At 53.1% G+C, this 21,592-nt stretch overlaps 8 protein-coding genes across 8 annotated transcripts; 6 read left to right on the top strand and 2 right to left on the bottom strand.

The window, feature by feature from the left end:
* Nucleotides 1-601, top strand: J4E93_006666 (uncharacterized protein; the record flags this gene model as incomplete). The annotated part of the gene is made up of 2 exons (XM_049344577.1): nt 1-164; nt 481-601. The coding sequence occupies 2 exons, from the start codon at nt 1-3 to the stop codon at nt 599-601; spliced, it is 285 nt and encodes a 94-aa protein (XP_049198231.1).
* A 1,765-nt stretch (nt 602-2,366) lies between these two features.
* Nucleotides 2,367-4,194, top strand: J4E93_006665 (uncharacterized protein; the record flags this gene model as incomplete). The annotated part of the gene is made up of 4 exons (XM_049344576.1): nt 2,367-2,642; nt 2,695-3,321; nt 3,375-3,802; nt 3,852-4,194. The coding sequence occupies 4 exons, from the start codon at nt 2,367-2,369 to the stop codon at nt 4,192-4,194; spliced, it is 1,674 nt and encodes a 557-aa protein (XP_049198230.1).
* Nucleotides 4,195-4,608: 414 nt separating this feature from the next.
* J4E93_006664 (uncharacterized protein) lies at nt 4,609-6,828 on the top strand (the record flags this gene model as incomplete). Its single annotated transcript, XM_049344575.1, has 4 exons — nt 4,609-5,160; nt 5,216-6,558; nt 6,606-6,735; nt 6,784-6,828. 4 exons carry the CDS (start codon nt 4,609-4,611, stop codon nt 6,826-6,828), a joined length of 2,070 nt encoding a protein of 689 aa, XP_049198229.1.
* Nucleotides 6,829-7,263: 435 nt separating this feature from the next.
* On the top strand, nt 7,264-8,613 carry J4E93_006663 (uncharacterized protein; the record flags this gene model as incomplete). The annotated part of the gene is made up of 1 exon (XM_049344574.1): nt 7,264-8,613. The coding sequence occupies one exon, from the start codon at nt 7,264-7,266 to the stop codon at nt 8,611-8,613; it is 1,350 nt and encodes a 449-aa protein (XP_049198228.1).
* Nucleotides 8,614-9,307: 694 nt separating this feature from the next.
* On the top strand, nt 9,308-11,074 carry J4E93_006662 (uncharacterized protein; the record flags this gene model as incomplete). Its single annotated transcript, XM_049344573.1, has 4 exons — nt 9,308-9,512; nt 9,577-9,678; nt 9,727-10,783; nt 10,840-11,074. The coding sequence occupies 4 exons, from the start codon at nt 9,308-9,310 to the stop codon at nt 11,072-11,074; spliced, it is 1,599 nt and encodes a 532-aa protein (XP_049198227.1).
* A 3,150-nt stretch (nt 11,075-14,224) lies between these two features.
* On the top strand, nt 14,225-16,047 carry J4E93_006661 (uncharacterized protein; the record flags this gene model as incomplete). The annotated part of the gene is made up of 2 exons (XM_049344572.1): nt 14,225-15,073; nt 15,127-16,047. 2 exons carry the CDS (start codon nt 14,225-14,227, stop codon nt 16,045-16,047), a joined length of 1,770 nt encoding a protein of 589 aa, XP_049198226.1.
* Nucleotides 16,048-16,681: 634 nt separating this feature from the next.
* J4E93_006660 (uncharacterized protein) lies at nt 16,682-17,050 on the bottom strand (the record flags this gene model as incomplete). The annotated part of the gene is made up of 2 exons (XM_049344571.1): nt 16,682-16,753; nt 16,805-17,050. The coding sequence occupies 2 exons, from the start codon at nt 17,048-17,050 to the stop codon at nt 16,682-16,684; spliced, it is 318 nt and encodes a 105-aa protein (XP_049198225.1).
* A 2,651-nt stretch (nt 17,051-19,701) lies between these two features.
* J4E93_006659 (uncharacterized protein) lies at nt 19,702-21,270 on the bottom strand (the record flags this gene model as incomplete). The annotated part of the gene is made up of 4 exons (XM_049344570.1): nt 19,702-19,855; nt 19,879-20,089; nt 20,177-20,983; nt 21,057-21,270. 4 exons carry the CDS (start codon nt 21,268-21,270, stop codon nt 19,702-19,704), a joined length of 1,386 nt encoding a protein of 461 aa, XP_049198224.1.
* Nucleotides 21,271-21,592: the final 322 nt, after the last annotated feature.

Below are 21,592 nucleotides of genomic sequence, written 5' to 3'. Positions count from 1 at the left end.
ATGTTTGGAAGCCGTGTCTTTCCCGCTCTTGCTCTTCTCCTAGCCTTGACCAGCATAGTAGGCGCTAGTGGTCCGACGAGTATCTTCATTGACCAGATTGAAGAATACGCACTTCTTGCAACATGCGCCGAGCTCGAGTTGTCCACTATCGTGCGTAACATGAAGTGGGGATGCGGAGATGGTGGCAGCTACCAGTCGTTCACTTGCTGTAAGTTTCCGTCATGGAACGTCGCCAACGTCCAAAACATGCGCTGACGTTGGCTCTGCCTTCCCATAGTCTGCTATGAGAGCTCTGCCAAATTCTCCAGCATGATTGGGGCTCATGTTATGACCCAGTGTCCAGACGACCCTTCGCAGAATACGACGGCGCTGGAGGTGTTTAGCAGTTATTGTGATATCGGCGGATCTAAGTTAGCTGAGATCGCAGGTGAATAGCTCGTTATCGTTGGCCCAGAAAGTGACAAGCTGACATGAAGACAGCCGCTACGACGTCGATGCCATCAATAACGTCATCGCTGTCATCTTCCTCTGCTTCTCCAGCATCGACGCTGCAATCAGCATTTTCAACACCTACCTCAACAACACCGATCTCCTCAACTGAACCAACTACATCGTCTGAGTCGGCACCGGCTCCCAAAAACACCTCTCGAAGAACTGCGATAGTCACAGGTGTTACTGTTCCGGTAGTCGTTCTGGCCTCAGCCTTCGCGGCCTTCTTCCTGTTCCGTCGCTACAAGGACAAGAAGCATAGTAAGCCCGTCTATTACGAAGCGGACGGTTCTTCTTTGGACGCGACAAGGGGAGGCACATGCCATGAGGTTAGTGAGGAAAAGCAGATTCCCGCGGAATTGGCAAGCTCGGATCCTCACGAGTTGGACGCCGACAGCGGAGGTAAGGTTTGACGAAAAGCGGTTTTGGTTGCTGGAGCTCTTTGGGGTTCAGGCTAGGAAAGTCAGCATAGTCTGGAGTACAATCGCTTGAACATTTTCCTATGATGAGCGTTAGCGCAGCAGGTGTGTAGTATTTTAGCGAGGTTTGTCAAGAATCAAGAGGCTCTAGCTGTGACATGAACTTGCCGCTCAATCACTGCAGCATAACAGCGAGGTTCAGTCAATCGTGGATAGAAACCATTGGGCGGGCATAATAGTGATAGCTCGTCCGAATCACGATCAGGATAGTAACTCAAACTTTCTGACGAAGTGGAGCAGGAGCTCCACTTCATCTCTGGGCCAGCTCCATCGGCGTCATATTCTCGCAGTTCGTTCAGAGTGCCACGATAAGTCTGGCAATTCTCGTGATGTCAAGAGTCTCCCCTTCTTTGATGATCAACAGATGTACTCTCAAGCCACGTTCGTGCTTCATAATGGCGACCAGCTCCACTAGCATCGCATGTATGGGAAGATGACATTTGTCCAGAAAAACGGAAGATGAATCCCTTTCACCGAGTCCTATAAGCAGCCTGCGCAGCTTCAGGAGTCCGTGCATGTGTCCAAATCCGATCGTTGTGGGATGCGGTTCCGCAGATTTCCTTCGGACCGGGCGGTAACATCTGGATGCCCTGCATTTGCGCATGTTGAGACATCCAGATTCCTATACACCACTGAAATGGCTAGGCGACAATACGATCGTCGGGCTTATTTGGTCCCATGTGATGCAGACTAGTGCATACTAATCGCGCTTGAAGCTTGCGACCCCGAACACGAGTCATTGACTCTGTATGTATTTGCATGGTGAATACTAGCACTTGCATGCGATTTGAAGTCGACATCGTTTCCAAATGCTGCTCTTTGAGTGACGATGCCGTTATAGAACCACGTTTGGAGAAAAGTTCTGGCATCACCAACATGTGTTCTGTTCGAGTTACCATAATCGGCAAGCCGGTGTTTCCGTCGGCATCATGTTCGCCCTGATAAAACGGTGTTATGCGGGGTACCGGGGTAGCTGTATCTACCCCGCAAACTAGACATTCGGAGAGCAACCGTCTCGATCGCCTGTGCGTGGCGTTGCCGCGGAGTGTTTCCGCATTCAGACACATCCAGTGCCAGGCCTTCACACGCGACATCTCCGTTGATTCCCTTAGGGCGTCCGGTCGGATGGGATACTAGAGAAGATCGACGTGGTCTCGAAATGTTACTGGAGTGTGGCAGCGTCCACAGGTGAAACGCAATTCGCCCTGGTTATCGGGCGCGAGACGGTGGCAGGATCGCGAATAGCGTGGCGATCATGCAGGATCCGCGCAGGAGGGGTATGTCGTGCGTCGACGTATATATAGAGAGTGTGTCGCCCACGATGTGTCTATCCAAAGGATCGACAGTAGCTTTCCAGTCTCCCAACCTCCTCTTCATTCAAGAATCACTCCTCCCACAATGGTTCACTTCCGGACAGACATCGGTGCGACGAACGAAGCGGCGGATCCGAATAACGAGAACTATGCAAAGGAGCTCGAGACCGATGTTGTGATTGTAGGCGCCGGCTTCGGCGGCGTCTACCTGATGCACAAACTTCGCCAGCAGGGGTTCAAGTGCAAGATCATGGAGGCTGGTTCCAACATTGGTGGTATCTGGCACTGGAACTGCTATCCCGGAGCTCGGGTCGATTCCCAGGTCCCCATCTATGAATACAGTATGCCTGAGATCTGGAAGGTATGTGACAATCTTGTCGTATCGCTATACGAAGACTGACATTGGCGGATAGGACTGGAATTGGTCCTGCAGATACCCCGGTACGGAAGAGCTCCAACAGTATTTCGACCACGTCGAGCGAAAACTGGATATCAAGAAAGACTGCGCATTCAACACCAGAGTCGTCGAGGCTCAGTTCGACAAACCCTCGTCAAAATGGGTCGTGAAGACCGAAGATGGCCGGACAGCGCGCTGCAAATATTTCCTTTTGGCTCTGGGCTTCGCGGCGAAGCGTCATTTCCCCGACTGGCCAGGAATGGACAAGTTCGAGGGCGAGATTCATCACAGCTCATTCTGGCCAGCATCTGGAGTAGACGTCAAGGGTAAACGTGTTGCCGTCATTGGAACTGGATCGACAGGTGTTCAAATCGCCCAAGAGACATCGAAGACCGCCGCCAGTATAACCCAATTTGTTCGCACGCCGAACCTTTGCCTTCCGATGCAACAGAAAGCTCTTACGAAGGAGGAGCAGGACAGACGGAAGCAGGGCGAATACCAGGAAATCTTCAAGAAAAGATTGACAACGTTCGCTGGCTTCCAGTATGACTACATCGAGAAGAACACCTTCGACGACTCACCCGAGGAGCGCGAGGCGTTCTACGAGAAGATGTGGGAGAACGGCGGTTTCGAGTTCTGGCTGGTGAGCGATAGGTATGACGCTTCTATGTGAGCAGACACTTACTGTAACTGCAGGCAAACTACAAGGATCTGTTGTTCGACAACAAGGCCAACCGCGAAGCCTACAACTTCTGGGCGAAGAAGACGCGAGCCCGGATAACGGATCCTGAGAAGCGTGAGATCCTCGCACCTCTCGAGCCGCCGCATGCCTTCGGTACCAAGCGACCCAGTCTGGAGCAGAACTACTATGAGATGCTCGACAAGCCTGAGAACAAGGTCATCGACGTGAACAAGAACCCAATCAAGGAGGTTACCGAAAAGGGTATTGTGCTGGCTGACGGTACTCTACACGAGTTCGACGTCATCGCCCTTGCAACCGGCTTCGATTCAGTGACGGGTGGTATGAAGAACATGGGACTGAAGGATGTTGATGGTGTTGAGCTCTCTGAGAAGTGGAAGAACGGCACTTACTCATACCTGGGTATGAGCCTGAGCGGTTTCCCGTAAGTTCTCAAGTGCTTCCAGCTACTGCAGATACTGACTGAAATGTAGCAACTGCTTCTTCCTCTACGGAGCTCAGGGGCCAACGGCGTTCTCTAACGGACCCACTTGCGTTGAGGTTCAGGGAGACTGGATCGTCGATGCCATGGTCAAGCTTCGAGAGCAAGGCATCAACTACTGTGACGCCACGCACGAAGCAGAGAAGGAATGGCGAGAGAAGATCACCGAACTTTCGGACAAGACGCTGTTCCCGCAGACCAAGTCATGGTACATGGGTGACAACGTGCCGGGAAAAATTCGAGAGCAGTTGAACTTCGCCGGCGGGTTCCCACTGTACAGCGAAATGACGCGAAGTGCACTGGACAAGGGCTTCGAGGGCTTCATTACTGCGTAGATATCCACTGGCGGGAAGGGGCTGTTTTCCCTATTGTAATTAATTGTATATCTATCATCTGCTTTCAACAACTGTCCCGTGCTTGTCGGGTGCGCCAGGTAGTGCATTGAAAGGCAGGAAATAGCCTCGACTAGTGCGACATGTCTTGTCCTGCTCGGAACTGCACATGCAGGAAAGAAGCAGAACCTTGGAAATGGACCGCATGGCTCGGGCGTGGGGGGCATGCGATGTGACGGGCGTGGTGGGAGGAGAGGGGCAGCGTGTCTTCCAGCTGGTGGCCGCGGAGGAGCCCGGCCAGATCGGCGTCACATGGAATTTACGCCGACCGACGTCACGACGGGCGGGCCAGGTCAAGCAGCGCATTGCTACCTGCCTTATGGACGCCGTACGCGCATCTGCCCACCACCCGGTACCATGAGGACGGCGTTCCTTTTTGGTCGCCAATGCTGTCGCCCAGGCCTGCCCAAACTCGCAACCCGCGCCTTCACGCGTCCATCCACCGCCGCCTCCCGCTTCCGCCGTCAATTTGCGACTCCAAACTTCAAAGGTCGAACGATACTATGGTCCGGTGCTGCCGCGGGAGCTGCGGGCGGCGCGATACTCAGTCCGCTTGCCTTCGTCGACGTCGCCAATGACAAATCCGGCCATGGAGAGAAAACGCATGAGGAGGCCATGCTGGAGGCGTCGCGGAAGGAGCTCGACGAGCAGGTGCCCCACGCGCTGAGGCACTCTACGAAGTACAGGCGAGGCATATACTTCTTCATCGAGGACTACATAATCGAGCCCATAGCCACCGGATTCCGCTTCCTCCACCTCGTCATCATCTTCGTGCCGGTCATCGTGACGATACCTGCGATATGGCTTGGTTCACGACAGCCGGATAGAGACAACGAGCGGAGTGGGACACTATGGTGGTATGGCTTCTTGGTCGGGTCTATGGAGAGGGCTGGTGCAGCCTTCATCAAGGTGCGTGCCGTCACGTCAGACTCGGAAGATAACAAGTAGACTGACTCCATGATAGCTCGGACAATGGGCTGCCTCCCGAACAGACGTCTTCCCAACCGAAATGTGTTCAATCATGTCGACCCTTCACTCCAACGCCCCGGCGCACACATTACAAGTCACGAAGCAAACGATCGAGGCGGCTTTTGACGGACAGAGCTTTGACGACATCTTCGAGGAGTTCGACGAGAAGCCATTGGGCGTTGGCGCCATAGCACAGGTTTACAAGGCGAAGCTGAAGCCGCACCTTGCGACTCTGGAGGACAACAGCATCGATCGAGAAGAACTCAATCTAGCGCGGCGGATCAAGAAGAATGTCGATGTGACGCTCAAGAGCTCGCCCTCGAGGGTACCATCTAGCCATGTTGCCATCAAGGTTCTGCATCCCAACATTGAGAAGATCGTCCGGAGAGACTTGCGCATCATGGGCTTCTTCGCGGCTGTTATCAATGCCATACCCACTATGGAGTGGCTGTCGTTTCCCGACGAAGTGGAACAGTTCGGCGAGATGATGAGGCTGCAACTGGATCTGCGCATTGAAGCCGCGAATCTCACTCTCTTCCGACGCAACTTCAAGGAGCGGACGACAGCCTGGTTCCCATACCCTTATACTGACTACACCACACGCAATGTCCTTATCGAGGAGTTCGCTCAAGGCATCCCCATGGAAGACTTTCTACAAAATGGAGGCGGAGTGTTCCAAAAGGACATTGCAGACGAAGGTCTAGATGCGTTCCTCACCATGGTCCTCATCGACAATTTCATCCATGCCGACCTACACCCGGGAAACATCATGGTTCGTTTCTACAAGCCTGAGCAGTTGGACGTCTCAATATTCGCCAAGAAGGAGGACCGCACGACCGGCCCCAAAGAGTCGCTCGATGTTACTGAAGAGGTACTCGAGCGTCTGCGACCACACAAGAAGAACCCGCAGCAGTGGAAAGCGAAGCTGCAGGAGATTGACAACGAGGGGTATCGACCACAGCTGATTTTTATCGACACAGGTCTTGTAACGGAACTCAACGCGAAGAACCGCGCCAACTTCCTTGATCTCTTCAAGGCTGTTGCCGAGTTTGATGGTTACAAGGCAGGTCATCTCATGGTGGAGAGGTGCAGACAACCAGATGCAGTACTTGATGGAGAAGTATTTGCTTTGCGCATGCAACATCTGGTGCTCGGAGTCAAGAGCCGTACTTTTGCTCTCGGCAACATCAAGATTGGAGACATCCTCAACGAGGTTCTTTCCATGGTACGAACACATCATGTTCGCCTCGAAGGCGACTTTGTCAATGTCGTTCTTAGCATCCTCCTCTTGGAAGGTATTGGAAGGAGCTTGAACCCGAACTTGGATCTCTTTGCCGGGTAAGTGATACGACAACGTGCATCAAGTCGTCTGCTAACGTCATTAGTGCTCTACCAATACTGCGACAACTCGGTGCACAAAGTGGCTCTTCGATGATTCGTGGAGGCGACTTTTCGATGCTCAAGGTTTGGGTTGGTCTCGAGGCGCGCAGCTTCTTGCAGGCCTCGATAGATACGGTATGGACATCACACAGATGTTGCGCTGCATTACTAACAACCGCTTAGGTCGAGCGATACGTAAAATCCGACCAACTATCACCCAATATTTAATAGGAAAGCGGGTGGCTGTCTATTACATGGGATTTCCTTCGTTGTTAATACTTCAAAACGCGTGTGAGCGGTCGTAGCTGGCTTGTGTGAAGAATACAGGCTGTTCTTGAAACCGTGAAGTAACGGTACAGTGAATCGTTTTCTCAAGGTATTGATCTATAATGTGCAGACGCAGCGGATGCCCTGGATCTGTAGGCAGCTTTCTCTTTTGTTCGGCTTGCCGTGAAGGGTACGCGTAAGGGCGACAAGGGTCTCGCGTGATGACGTCACCCTCGTGTTAAGCATCACAGCTACAACGCAATACAACACCCCTCCTCTCAATCACAGTATACTTTACAGTCGTGTTAGCTGAACCTCTGATATACTCGCTTCTCAAATTACTCATTCGAACTCCACAACCCTCACCACGCAAACATAGCTCTTTTCTGAGTAACGATGGAAGCCGGAGCAGCCGGTGTGCTCTACGCAGCCGAGAACCTCCTGGAGGCCGGTGTAGCTCTCGTCAAGGGCATAACCCATCCGACATTGCCGATCAAGGCAAACCTCACGCGCATATCCTCCGTTCCACTTCCTCGCTCGCATCACACCGTCTCGGTAGTCAAAGGCCGCGCATACATCTTTGGTGGAGAGACGGAAGCTGGCAACCTCGCAGACAATGACATGCACGTTGTCATTTTGCCGTCGAGCGGCGTTCTCGACGCCGACTACACCAAATACTCGGCCCGCGCGGCAAATGGCCTGGACGACGTACCGAACTCGAGAAGGGGACACACGGCTGTGGTCATTGGGGATAGCATCTACATGTTTGGTGGCGAGGGAGACGGTGTAACAGATGAGAAGGGGCGGGTCTGGGTTTACGATACGATATCAAACACGTGGACCTATCTTGATCCAGCCGAGGGCACGCTGTTTCCCAGCCAGCGAACTGGCCACGCTTCGGCGAGCTCAGACCTCCCGGGTCCCAAGACCACGACCTACGTTGAGAAGGCACCGCAAGCCCCTGCCGACCCTGCGAAGCACGTACCCGAGCCACCAGAAGCAAACTCGTACGGAACCATCTTCGTGGTTGGAGGGCGCGAATGTTCGAGCAATAATCTTGCCAACGATGCACTTGCGTTCGACGTCAAGACACGAACTTGGACCAACATACCTTCCCCATCAGGTCAGCCACGGGAAGGCGCAAGCCTCGCGCTCGTCGGCAGTCGCCTCTATCGGTTTGGAGGAAAGGGAATCGAGACATTTGCGTCAGGTGCGACCGAGTACGTGGACGCATCACATGTGTGGACACATGCAGAGCGCGGGACTACGCCCGTCACCAGTGGGTGGGGCTGGGAAGAAGTGAAGCACACCGAAGGTAGCACCGTTACAGCACCGCAGGCGCGCGCGAGTGCGGGACTCGTGGGCGTCACCACAGGTCAAGGGCGACACTACTTGCTAGCTGTCGGCGGAGAGACTGAGAACGGAGATTACCTCGACGACATATGGGCACTGCAGCTCGCACCCGAGCGCTCCACGGCCGCAGCGACCAAAGACAACATACGCGCGGGTATGAAGAGGGATACGCATGAGTCGCAATGGGCTGAGGCTATATATCGATACGTAGACACAAAAGGCGAAGAGGAGAAGGAGATTCCAGGAAAGCCAAAGCGAGGCCTCGGAGCGAGGGGGCACTTCGGAATCGCCAATGGTACAGAGGTCGACGGCGCGACGTGTGTAGTCTGGGGTGGAGTCGATGCAAACGGCAGTGTACTGAACGACGGCTGGATGATTACTGTTGACAGGTAGTCCGTCACGTTGTGCGCTTGTGGATATAAATGAAGAACTTGGCCGACACGCATCTGCGACCAACGATGCCTGGCTGTCTCGCACGTGGCAAACCTATGGATCGTCGCCACTTCCTACTTTCCATCACACCAGACTGTTCTTGTCTTTATGACTTTCTAGCTTACTCTCTGGTGTGTGCGCATGACATTGGGCGAGGATCCCGCACTATCTCAAGCGCCTTGCCGTTGATAGTGCCGTGGAACAGACGCTTGGAGCAAGTATCGGCGCTGCCATGCGCGACCAGGGCAACCGAAACCCCAACAACCTGTCGAAGCCACGCTGCACCACATGTCACCTCGCCTTGGTGGTTTTCGCGCATCGCATTGGATGCTGTCAAGTGGAGTTGGTGCCTTGTAACCGTCTTCTCGTGGCCATCGCGATCTTGTTGGTGGGTGGGTACAAAGGTGAAACAACAGAGCTGGCCCAATCAGGAAAGTGGCAGCAACAACACCACCAATTCGCCGCTCTTCCCATTTGATGAAGCAAGTACCCGCTTACAGCGATATAGACAGCCCTGTGAGGATTCAGGGCCTGTTTTGACAGCCACTAGCTACCGTCGAGTGGCTGACAGCGGCACGAGGCCTGTAATGACGGGAGGGCCGACCCAGTAGAGTGTCGTTAGTAGACAGGACAGGCCTTAGGGCTTTCAGAGGTTATGCGCCCATCCTATAGGTCATGGGGAGGATGGGGGTTAAGTATATTGCTTGCCCGGGGTGTTGTGCGAGCGACTGGACCCAAAGACGACTTCACGGGTTACGCTGCGGTTGAAGAGCGCGTGCAACAGCAACGGCTGCAGTCAGCTCGTTACAATCTCTCAAGGAGCAAAGAAGATTCGGAAGAGTTGTCAATCATGGGTTGGGGTAAGTCACTACCAAGCCGACTGTGCAGATGGACGAAAAGCGCTAAACATTTATGCTTTGATAGGTGGAGATTTGACACTGGTGAACGGTTCGCCGTTCAGTTGGTCCTTGAGTGGCCAACATTCGTATCAAATGGATACCTGGAAATGGCCAACGATCAACGCTGGTATGTATTTCGTTGATCGAAAGAAATGCCTCCACTGACTTCGTGAAGGCCAGGCATCAAGAGTATACGTCGAGTTTGGGACGAGAGGAAACACCCGTGACGATGCAGGCGAGGCATACTATAACATCGACGGTACATCGGACAAGTTCACAGTGCTCGGACGGAAGCCTTCGGACTATGCACTCACCATATCTCTGGATGACATGTCGACAAAGCAGAGTTCGAAAGGATCAAAAGTGGACATGGGATTCCGGCATAATGCCGCTGTAAACTGGATCATGTCCACTGACGAGGCAGGAATCTGGTGGTCAAATAGTGGCAGTTACGCAGATTGGATGCAGCAAGGCATGGGCTCGCTGGCAAACAGAACGCTAAAACATATCTGCATGCCAGGCTCCCACGACGCTGGTATGGGCACATTCAAGCCTGGTACTATCGGCGCGCACTTCGCCAACACTCAGACCCAGTATCTGGATTTCTACCAACAACTCGTAGCCGGCTCACGGTATTTCGACCTCCGCCCGGTGCTCTCGAGAGGCGAGTGGGTGGCTGGCCACTACGGGCAAGTTGGCGACATCTGGCTCGGCGGGAATGGACAGTCCCTCATAGACATCATACAGCAGATCAACGACTTCACTGCGAAATACCAGGAACTCATCATCATAAATCTCAGCCATACCCTCGACACAGATAACCAATACAAAGACCTCACGCAAACGCAATGGAACAATCTCTTCACGACACTAAAGCGCATTAACAATCGTTATACCGTCAGCAACCCCGGCGCCACCGATCTCTCTACACGCCGTCTAGGTGACTTCATCACAGACCGCGCCTCCGTTCTCATCATCGCGCAGATACCCGATGATATGACACTAGGCGACTTTGCGAACCAAGGATTTTATTCGGGCCGCAACTTCCCTTTCTACGACGAATACAGCAACAGCAATAATCTCGCCACGATGAAGAGCGACCAGCTAGCCAAGCTGAAGCAGAACCGGAATATCGTCGCGGAACAAAGTGAGAGGAAAGATATGTTCCATATCTTCTCATGGACGTTGACGCAGCAACCAGAGGATGTGTTGATCTTTGATAAAGCCATCATGTTCGTTCCCTGCATTCAAACACACAGTATTTTTCCAGACACTAACATACCATTAGGAACATGGCAGCCTCCGCTTTCGACGACCTAATCAGCGAGATGTGGAACGCGTTCACGCCGCAAAGCTTTCCAAACGTGCTGTTTGTAGACAGTCTAGGAGTCAGGGATAAGAGCGTTGTTTTCCCGTTCGATAAGCCTAAGCAAGGACTGCCAACGAACTCCGATATTGCTGCGTTTGCTGTGGCGGTGAATAATGGGATTGCGGGGAGGAATGGGGTTGTGACTGGGACATGATAGGGGATAGAGCTTTACATGCCCCGATCTAGAGCATATGAGTTTCAGAATATTACGCGTTTGATCAATGCCGAATGATATCATCCCGGACTTTGCAATTTCTAGTAGTAGAGCTCGGTTGTTGGCCATCTACCCAGCCGGAGTGAGGTGTCGTCGTACAGGGGACGATGTGTATGAGTACCTAGTCTGCCATACACCGTTATTTGAATTGTTGGCCAATGCTTCTGCGTAGAGTTGGCTCGTTCGCCTGATCGAACCGGGCTCTCGGTGTTGTGGGGAGTGGAAAGGTCCGGGAAAGTGGAGGTTCTGATAACCAGGTCTTTCTCCCAGCTCAGTGGTCTCAAAGCCTAGAATTTAAGCTGTAGAGAAGCATATCGAGCTTGCCGGTATCGATTTATGACGCACTATGCGCATAGGACTATGTCTGACTGGCAAGAAAACGTGTGGAATGTGAGCATCATCTTGTCGTACTGTTCGTCAGGCCTTCCTGGCATGGTCGGCTTGGAGTGCGCTCTAAAGCGAGATGGTCGCCATGGAATTCTGTTTGGAGGCGCAAAAGTCGGTCAATCAGCCAAAGTGGGTCCAGGTAAACGATTTCCGCTCTCCTCTTCTTCATCGCAACTCGATCTCGGCTCGACGTTACAATGATCTACATTTAGAATACTGATCATCGCTTTTTCGTGCAGGTACCCGCGTCGTCGAGGATCTGCGACTGATCAGCAGCGGGGTGCCAACCCTCTGTGCGACGACCAAGTGTGCCGTTCGCGCAGGTTACCGATGCTTGTTTATGTGCATAGGGCAATGTTTGGTTCGACCTATCGCCTAACAGTTCAGGCATCGTACGATGGAGGGAGGCGCTGGCGGAAGGAAGCATCTATGTTAGTGGGGAGAAAAGGAAGGTGTCTCCTAGCACGTCAGATGCTCAGTCGGAATTTGACCCCTGAGGCGTCATGTAGGTTGACTTTCCAAAGCTGCAGCCATCCTGCTCATCCTGCAATACGAGTACTTGCGGAAATACGGCATGCGCCAAGTGCTATGAGATGGAGCGGGTGCTTGTTCTTGCTTAGCAAGAGAAGCGATACGGGTGGTGGACGCCTTGCTTCTCCACATAGTCTGCTTGGCTCAATCGCCCCTTCAGAATGCTTGATCGGACTTAAGAGAAGAAAAAGTATACAAAACGGCAGTCAATATTGACTGTTCGGATGGTTAACCGTGCTATCCGGTTGTTGCCATTTTGTCAGGGTAGATTACTAGCTTTGAGGTGGAGTACAGTGATTGTCTGAGTCGAACAAGGGTCAACAGTGATGCTTGAGATCCCAGCTCGCGCGGCGTCGGGAAGTGGAAGTTTTCGATTCGCGACCGGTAGTCTGCCTGTCGCAGTCCTGGCCACAAACGAACGATCCTCGCAGCCGTTGAATGCAGTAGGCCTAAGATTTGCTAAGGATCGGTCGTGCTGTTGCTTACTCCTCCGCACGAGAAGGGTTTGTCTATCGCAATCTCGTTTCGTCGAGTCAAGCGATCGGAACGAGGCTGAAGTCCCTAGTCATCTCAGCAAAAGCTTGTCTCATAACAGAAAAGCAATATATTAAAATAGACTCGGTCTTTATTCCTTGCGATATTCCCGAGGCATATACAGCTCCATCTCTGCATGCCATGGTGGAGTGGAGTTTTGGAGTTGCTGCCTGAATCAGACGTGCGAGTGGTTAGCTGCATGAAAACGAAGAGGGATACGAGGTCTTCCCGTGCCCCTTGAATCCAATTGCATCGTCGCAAAAGTTTCTGTATCCTGCGCGGCTTGCAACAGTGGTTGCGTGCTGCACGCCACCATCATGTGGCATGAAATTTCTGCGCCGGTAAGAGGTAGTGATTCGCGATGAGTATCGATAAATCGAGAAGTGTGTTGGCGGAAGCAAGCATGCTGTATGTTGCAGAAGGTGGGAGCGCTTAGATGGGCCTCGCTTGACGGCGCACGTGATTGGCTCATCTTGGCCATCGGAAAGCCCACTTGACTCCAATTTTCCTCGGAAGTGCGGGTGCCTGGGCCAGAAGAGACATCCTCCGCTGCAGCGGAATTGCGCATCATGCTACCTTTCGCGGACGAATCTTCATGCAATTGCAAGGCTGTGCGACAGAGACTCGGACTCAAGCGACTACTTACACGATGGCTTGTTGTTGATGCGGGGTGGATCTCTTAACCCGAACAAGCTCCCTCCAAGAGATGTAACCGTCGGTTGGGCGTGCTCGGCAGCTGTTGCCAATGCGCCAGTGCAGGTCGATGCTTTCGTGGCTCGACGCCATGGCTGAAGGGCCGTCTACTGAGTGCGGCACCGTCAGACCGTCAGACCGATGGAAGACGTCACATCGTCTCGCCCGTGGGGTCCTCCAACAGCTAAGTGATAATTTTCTAGCGTCTCACAGCAACATCATCGCAACATGTTGAACAGCGACCGCGCGAAACCGATATGCGCCAAGCAACTAGATAGTGACAGGCGGCAGTGGAGACCGGCTGCTTGAATCACTCGATGTTTCGAGCAATTACCGGTCGACAGCCGTCACGTCAGAGGCGTTCAAGAATAACATTTCGGATGGCACAGATAGCAAAACACGTTTCAAACGGCTTGGATCAACAATCACGTTCTATTTTCGCTCCACGACGTGACAGCAATGCGGTTCCTGCATGGCAAAGGAGCGCGTGCCACCAACAACCCATGAGGAAAGCTCCCAATCGCGCATCATGTCCGCCCGAAGCGAAGCCGGCGCCGCGGGTCGAGAGCTTGAATCTGCCAGTGCCAGGGGCCCGCGGCACACCAAGCTTTCTTTTCTACGCTGACCGGCATCTGCAGGCAAGAGTCGAGAGCGCTAGTCGTAACGCGAGTCAACCTTAGCACCAGGCCTTTACGGGGATTGCTGGCTAACCGTCGATCATTCTTACCCTTCATAAGATGATTCTACCCGCATGCCGTGATGACCTTTCTTGGTACCTTCTGTTCGAAGTCCTAATCTTACCTTCTTGTGATCCGTCTTTCGTTCCGGTCCAAGGTCCTTCAGTGTGTCGTCGTTATTGACCACCACTATCCACTCGCTCATCTCTTAATCCGACTATCAGAACAACTTTAATTCCGTAATTCGAACCGACCGTATTCTTACAACATGCACTACTCCGCGGCTCTCGCTGCCGTTGCAGCCATCACTCCTCTCGTCAACGCCCATGGCGCCGGTCTGCCCAACATCATTGGCTTGAACCCGAGGGACCTCCGGGCCCGCGACCTACTTTCTCGCACTGGAGCTCGATTCACCGGAGTTAACGAGCTTCTGCAACCCAAGACTCAGGTTAAGAACAAGGTCGTGGCCCGCCAGGACGACCGCCAGTGTGGTGCGGGTGTCGGCAACTGTCCCGCTGGCCAGTGCTGCTCAGGTGCTGGCTACTGTGGCACAGAAGACGACTACTGCTACTCTCCTGGATGCGATTACGAGCACGGCTCTGGCTGCCCCGAGAACGCCACCCCAGGTGGCACCAACACCTCTTCCATCGCCCGTACCAAGGTCGGCAATGTCGAGTACGGTGGCGCTGGTATCTACGGCTGCACCACGCCCGGCACAGTTGCCATCACCTACGACGACGGCCCACAAAAGGTCTTCACCAGCCACATTCTCGATGTCATGGCTTCCTACAACGCCAAGGCTACTTTCTTCATCACTGGAAATAACATCAACAAGGGACAGATTGACATCACTCCTGAGTTCAGCAGTGTTCTCAAGCGCATGGACTCTGAGGGCCACCAGCTTGCTTCTCACACTTGGACCCACTTGGACCTGAGCGCCATCTCCAAGCAGGACCGTTACAACCAGATGATCAAGAACGAGATGGCTCTTCGCAACATCGTCGGCAAGATCCCCACCTACATGCGCCCCCCGTACTCCAGCTGCACTGCTGAGTCAGGCTGCGAGAAGGACATGGCTGACCTCGGTTACCACGTCACATACTTCAACCTTGACACCGTATGCACTTCCTTGATCTCTTGAAAGGGTTCAGTTGCTAACACTATAAACAGGATGACTACGAACACGACAGCACCACCCTCATCCAATACTCCAAGGATGTTTTCCTGGGCAACGTCACCAGCGGTCCCGCCGCCAGCAACCAGTGGCTCGAGATTGGCCACGATATCCATGAGCAGACTGCCATGAACCTGACCGAGTACATGCTTTCCACCCTCACTCAGCTCGGATACAAGGCCGTTACTGTTGGTGACTGCCTTGGTGACCCCAAGGAGAACTGGTACCGCACTGCTGGTGGCGCTGGCTCTGGCAACGCGCCTAACCCCGCCACCTCTGGCACCGCCCCCGCTCCCACTGGAACCAAGCAGGTAACCACTGATGCTACTTGCGGTGGTACCAAGGGATACACCTGCTTGGGATCTACCTTCGGCAACTGCTGCAGCGCTGCCGGTTACTGCGGTACCACTTCGGCGTACTGCGGAACTGGCTGCCAATCTGGCTTCGGTAACTGCGGCAGCAACGGTGTTGCCCCTACGACCACTAAGGCTGCTACGCCTACCAAGGCTACTACCTCCAAGGCTCCCGTCGCCTCTGCTGCTGGCAAGGTCTCCACTGACGGCTCATGCGGTGGTACTTCTGGCTTCACCTGCGCTGGCTCATCCTTCGGTAACTGCTGCTCCCAGTACGGCTGGTGCGGAAGCACTACTGACCACTGCTCCACTGGCTGCAACTCTGCCTTCGGTACTTGCACTGGTACCGGAGCGTCCGCCACTAAGCAGGCCGCTACCACTACCAGCAAGGCCGCTGCTGCGCCCACCAAGAAGGCATCTACTGATGGATCCTGCGCTGGAACCTCTGGCTTCACATGCTCTGGCTCCTCTTTCGGAAACTGCTGCTCCCAGTACGGTTGGTGCGGAAGCACCACCGGTCACTGCGGTGCTGGCTGCCAGGGCACTTTCGGTACCTGCAACTAAGTTAACCAATTGGTGACTTTCCCTTTCTGTTCCGTTAGAAGTAATGCGCCCACATGAGGGGGCTATCTGTACATTTGTATCAACATAGGGCGGCGTCAAGCCTGTCAATGACATGACGAGGTCAAAAAAGGAGCGATTTCACATCCACAACCGTGTTCTCATACAATGAAACTTTTGTACTTCATCAGATTAAAACCACTGCACAAACCTGTATACCAGGTGTTGCGAGTAGGCTGGGAACGAAGAGTAGATGTAGAGACTCGCATTATCGAAGCATGAAAAAGCATAAAAACTATCAATAGACATCAAACACTCAGTATCTTTCATGGAACCCCTCATTCGGCCATTCAAGACGAGCTTATCGCAAGATTTGTAACAAAGTCGGCTTACTGCCACATCACTGGTTCCTGCACCAAAGGCACTGAGAATATTTGTGCTGGCCAGCAATTTCATTGAGGAGCGAGTGTGTTTAAACTACCATCAAGGAGATACATGCAAGTCGCTCGTGAGAGCCGTCATCCCAGTCTACACCAGACACTGCAGGTCTAATGTTGATGGACCATGTCCCTCCGAACACTCCATTCTCGTCCATTTCTCAACCCGAAATGGGCATCAAAATGTCAGCTATCGTCGTTTACTCGGGGCAAAGGCCGTTCTCAGTCAAGAAGTCGCCAAGAGCATCGACGCATCCAGCGCAGCTGCAGAGCTGATTCAAGTCAGTGGGAGTGGGTACTGGAAAGACAATGGGAGGAAATACCGAAGGAGCACCACCGGAAACACAGGCAACGACTGCGGCAACGCCAACGGGTCCGGTTGCGATACCTCCTGCGATGCAGAAAGCGGCACCGATAACAGCAGCGCAGTCGAAGATGCTGCAGTCGGCTTGCTGGGCAGCAAACTGAATGGCACTAGTCATCTGTTGGCTCTCGCGCTTGGCGATCTCGTTGGGAGCGGCGGCAGCGAGGCCAGCAAGGGCGGCGATGGTGACGGTGGAGAAACGCATGTTGATGGTTTGAGGAGGTTTTGAGGAGGTTTTGAGCGAAAGGCTAATAATGTAGTGAAGGTAATGATGTTGTGATGTTGAAGCTTGGTGGGTTCTTTCAGGTCGACTTCTGGCCGTCCTTTATACTTTCTCGTCCTCACATAGTCCTCGTTCTCTCTCCATCACCGCTGACATCGACCGGTCAACTCTCCCAGTCCTCTCGGACGCGCACAAAGTTATCACTGTCCCGAATTGGGTTACAGTCTCGGGCTTGAGAGCCTTCCTGAGGCTATTACTACATAACTGGCCGTCATTCTGCCCACTCAGCGTTCTGCGACTACTCACCGCAGAGCTTGACTGATATTCATGAGGCGCACACGGTGTTTCTCGACTGGCAATGACGGTGGTGGTAAGCTGATCGCATAAGGGGTGGAGGTGTTCGGGCGTCGAGACACAAAGACAGTGTTCTGGGCGATGACTATGTGCATGCAGCAACCGGCATATGAAGTTCGCAGAGTAGAACTACTATGGTGATTCGTCGTCGTGATAATCTCAAGCACCTTGGCGGGATCAATGTAGTGAAGATCGTCCTAGGTTACACGACAGTTAATATGGCTATATTACTAGGGCTGGCCCGGTCAGACACTTACTAACTGCTTCTCCAGTACATCGTATGTCTTACATCGGCCTGCGGGGGAGGCGCTACTTACCCCGAAACGGTTGTGGCTGGGGAATCTGCTACCGAAAGCGGCCGCAGTAAGGTTGACCGCACATGCTGGCTGACCACTGATTGAAGCCATTTGCCAGCACCAGGCGGTCAAAAGAAGTTGGGCTGCTTAGTTATCTTGGCTCTCATGCAGCCATCACTTCCATGCAGCCAGCACCTACCTAGGTAGGTACCCGCAGCGCCTTCAGCCTCTGCCGTGACTTTAATTCGAATGCCGATCCCATTGAGACAGACTACATCGTCGCGTTATTTCTTCAGAGTGCTCGTATAGAATGCGACTTCGCTGTTGGTAGCTTTCTATTAGTAGAGTGGAAGGTAAATCCTTTCTTCGATCGACATTCACGTTGCATGTCTTGAACCAAGGTGCCAGGCCACATTATCTCATTCTCGGCCTAGATCTTGGTGAGCACGTAAGGGAAGAGGCGTGTAGATCTATCTTAACGATTAGTGGAGAATGGCAAGTCCCGATGTCACCTCAGCATGCGGTAGAGCGGGCAGTCTCTACCCAGTCTTTGAGTAGTCAGAACTACTGTACCGCCTTATACAAGGGAAAAGCTGAACACCCTAGAGGCTACATCAAGGAGAAAAACTACAAAATAGGTGGCCTAACATCGATGTAGGCTCCAGACCTGTTCAGGTTTTCCCTAGATTAACTTGGTGCTCGCAGAATGAGCAGCCCCACGTGTTCGGCTCGTCGCCCACATGCTATAGTTCATTAGACTCCCGAGGTCTGTACCCTAGTCAACAAGGTGTAAGAAGCTGACTTCAAGCGCTCGGTCCACAAATAAGTAAGCAGATCGCATGCGAGAATACGAAAGCACACACCTTTCTTCTAGTCAGCATCTGCCTAACACGGTCGGATAGAGATGATCTCGGAAATGCAGAGATCTGAGCATCCAGAGAATACAGTCCTTCAACTGAGACGAGTGGCAACATAGCTATGCTAGAGCCCCACGATACAGCTATGCGCCCTTGACCCTCTTATGTTCAGCTGTATTTGAGTGGGTCTGCACGTGGAAAGCGATCTATGGACAAACCACTCATAGTTTCAGTCACATATCGGCGAAATTGTCCTTTGTGGTGTCCATAACCCATCTTCCATTCCAATGCGCCTGTTCTGATGCGTAGAAGAACTTGTTTCGTGGGACCTCGAGGTGGACGGACGTGATGTTGTCACTTCACTCCTGGTACTTTGCCAACGCCAGTGCGCGAGCAAGGAACCCCGCGGCTAGCTGCAAGAATACGGTAGACTTGTCGATGGCATCGTAGAACCTGTTGCGGCATTTCAGTTCCACTTCCTTGCAAGTAAGGCGGAGAGACCGGATGTCGCAAGAGGATACACCATTATTGTCGAGAACCCAAAGGAAGAGTTCCACTGGAAGGTTTGGAAGTGATGCAGCAGGATGTCGCGATGAATCTGGCATTGCTGGATAATCGTAGCGGGGGAAGTCTACTGATAGAATGACATTCTGTTTGCTCATGCCGTTCTACGAGCATAGTGGTGATGGTTTTTGTGTTGTGCTTGGTGACGCAGATGAACTTTTCGACTATGGATCTGCGTGGACCACTCAGCCGGACGATCGCCTCTTCGGATCGAACCCGAGACATCAAAAAATGGCCCCAGGCCGATCGGCTCTGGCCCCCGTAAGTATTCTTGCCTTACTTTCTCAGCGCATGCTAATAGAAGGCGCAGGTTGATACCCCCGTCCCATCTCTCCACGGCCCTCCCTTGCACGCCAACCTTAGAAAAATCTGAGCACCCTGGAGTCTACGTTGATGTTAGGTCACCTACTTTGCAAGTTTTTGTCTTGATGTAGTCTGCAGACCTGTTCAGCGTTTTTCTTGTATGAGGTGCTCGTACAGACTGATCCGTGCATTACCAGCCGACGAGCTCGATGACGATTTGCTGGATGACGACTTTGACCATATCAACGCCGCCGCAGATTCACTCACGGAGGGCGACAACACGGAAGTTTTTGAGTATCAGGTCGACGGTCATGCTGTCCACGTAGGGACCTTGTACTTCCACCCGGAAAGCCGGTTCACTCCCTGCTTCGTAAAGACGGGGGTAAACGTACTCTGAGGCATAGTCGGATCGGCTGCGCATAGCAGACAACGCAACTCCTCTGTGCCACCAATCGGTTCGTCCGCCTTGTCGATCCAGCGCCTGACAAACACCTCCCATTCCTCGAATGTTGCGTCGCCTTCTTCGGGTCCGGCCATGAGCATTTGGCCCTGCGAAAATGCCTTCCATGCCTCAGTCTCCTCTTGTTCATGCCCCAGCGCTTCGGTGTCAATCTCTTCGTCATCATCTCCTCCGAACTCCATTCCCTCTACTCGCCTGTCCATCTCTTAGCTGCGCCCCGACCTATCCTCCTGCAGTGTCTTGCGCAATTTGTCTTTCGCGCGTTAAGTAATACCTCTCTGCTCATATTTGCGCAGGATGAGGTGTTCTTCGAGCTTCTTCCTTATCTCCACCAGATCAGGCTGGTTGGCACTCTCTGCCAGCGCTCTGTACCTTACGACGTTCTTGGCTTTTATCTGGTATGGTTCGTCGTGGGGGAGGTGGCCGTGGGCTTGAAGCGTCTCGTGCGTTTGTTTAAGGATTTTGTGGAGTTCGGCCTTGAGCTTCTCGCACTCTGGATCTGAGGTGACGAGCTGGCGTGCGCGTGCGTCGATCTCCTCTTTTAGCGACCGACCTGATGACTCTGCTGATGCATTCCTATTCCACTGTAGGCCCACGAGATCAATAAACGTCATTTGCATGCGAGGAGGCTGAGTAGGCAGGAGGATACGCAAAGAACAAGTACTTACCAGTCTGTTCGACGGCGAAAAGAACTTGCGGATCGACGCGCTCGTGAGCCCCACACCGCCCAGCCTAAAGGAGGTTACGTCTCGCCTCCCGAAACCGTGCTGGTCGTAGTTGAGCATCGTGGTTGGGTTGGTGGGGGCATGGTTGAGCAGTGCCATGGCCTCTTCGGTCGAGTGCATGTTCTTGGCTTCCTGTGCGGCTTGTCGTCTGAACGCGTACATTGAGACGTAGCAGAGAATGCCGATAGAGAGACAGAACTGCTGCAGCTTCCCGTTAAGGGCCCTTGCTCGCATCTCCTGTTCGACGAGGAGCTCACACTCGGTATTTGCCGCGACGAGTACAGCCTGCTTGGCCACTTCCGGCCTAATTGCGGGGAATCGATCTGAATATTTGCTGAGAAGGACATCGAGATGGTCTACGAACAATCCGCGAGTATACGCTATGGAAGGTCAGCGTATGAAACTGGTTTCTCGGCGTCCACGCCTTACCTTCAGCAAAGAGGAGCGCGCTCCAGTCGAGGTGGAGCCGTTCCTGTTTGCGGGCAAAGAAGAATCGGCGCGCGCCTTGCTCGTTCCTCTGGTCATGCGGATCGTTGCTTCCCTTGAGATAGTGGAAGGTGACAACACAGCAATATTCCTGGTCGAACTTTTCGAACTTGAGGTCTGACCACCTCGACTTATGAGATTTGGCGCGGGTGGGCATGGACGCACTTATTGCACCTCCGAGCGGTGCACCTTTGTGGTAGCCTTTTCCAACAGTGATGCTGCCAGGTCGCGCAGACGTGATGTACGAGAGTATCCACGCTATATAATGCTGCTTGGTATTGAGGACACCTTCATGTAGCGACATTACCTCTGCGAAGAGAAGGCCCAGCTGAAATTCTCCCAATTCATTCTTTTCACGGTGCTGTGTCGAAAGATCCTGCTCAACTGCTACCATGTGGATATGCCTCAGCACTCGAGTGCGATACTCACGTTCGATGGTTGCGAAGTTGGGAGTGTGGATATCGATCCAGTACTGAAGC

Source organism: Alternaria ventricosa (assembly GCF_023758065.1).
Source record: "Alternaria ventricosa strain BMP 2768 chromosome Unknown scaffold_11, whole genome shotgun sequence".
Lineage (NCBI taxonomy): Eukaryota > Fungi > Ascomycota > Dothideomycetes > Pleosporales > Pleosporaceae > Alternaria > Alternaria ventricosa.
The sequence above is the reverse complement of the archived record's forward strand: the minus strand, read 5'-3'. Positions and strand labels throughout refer to the sequence as shown.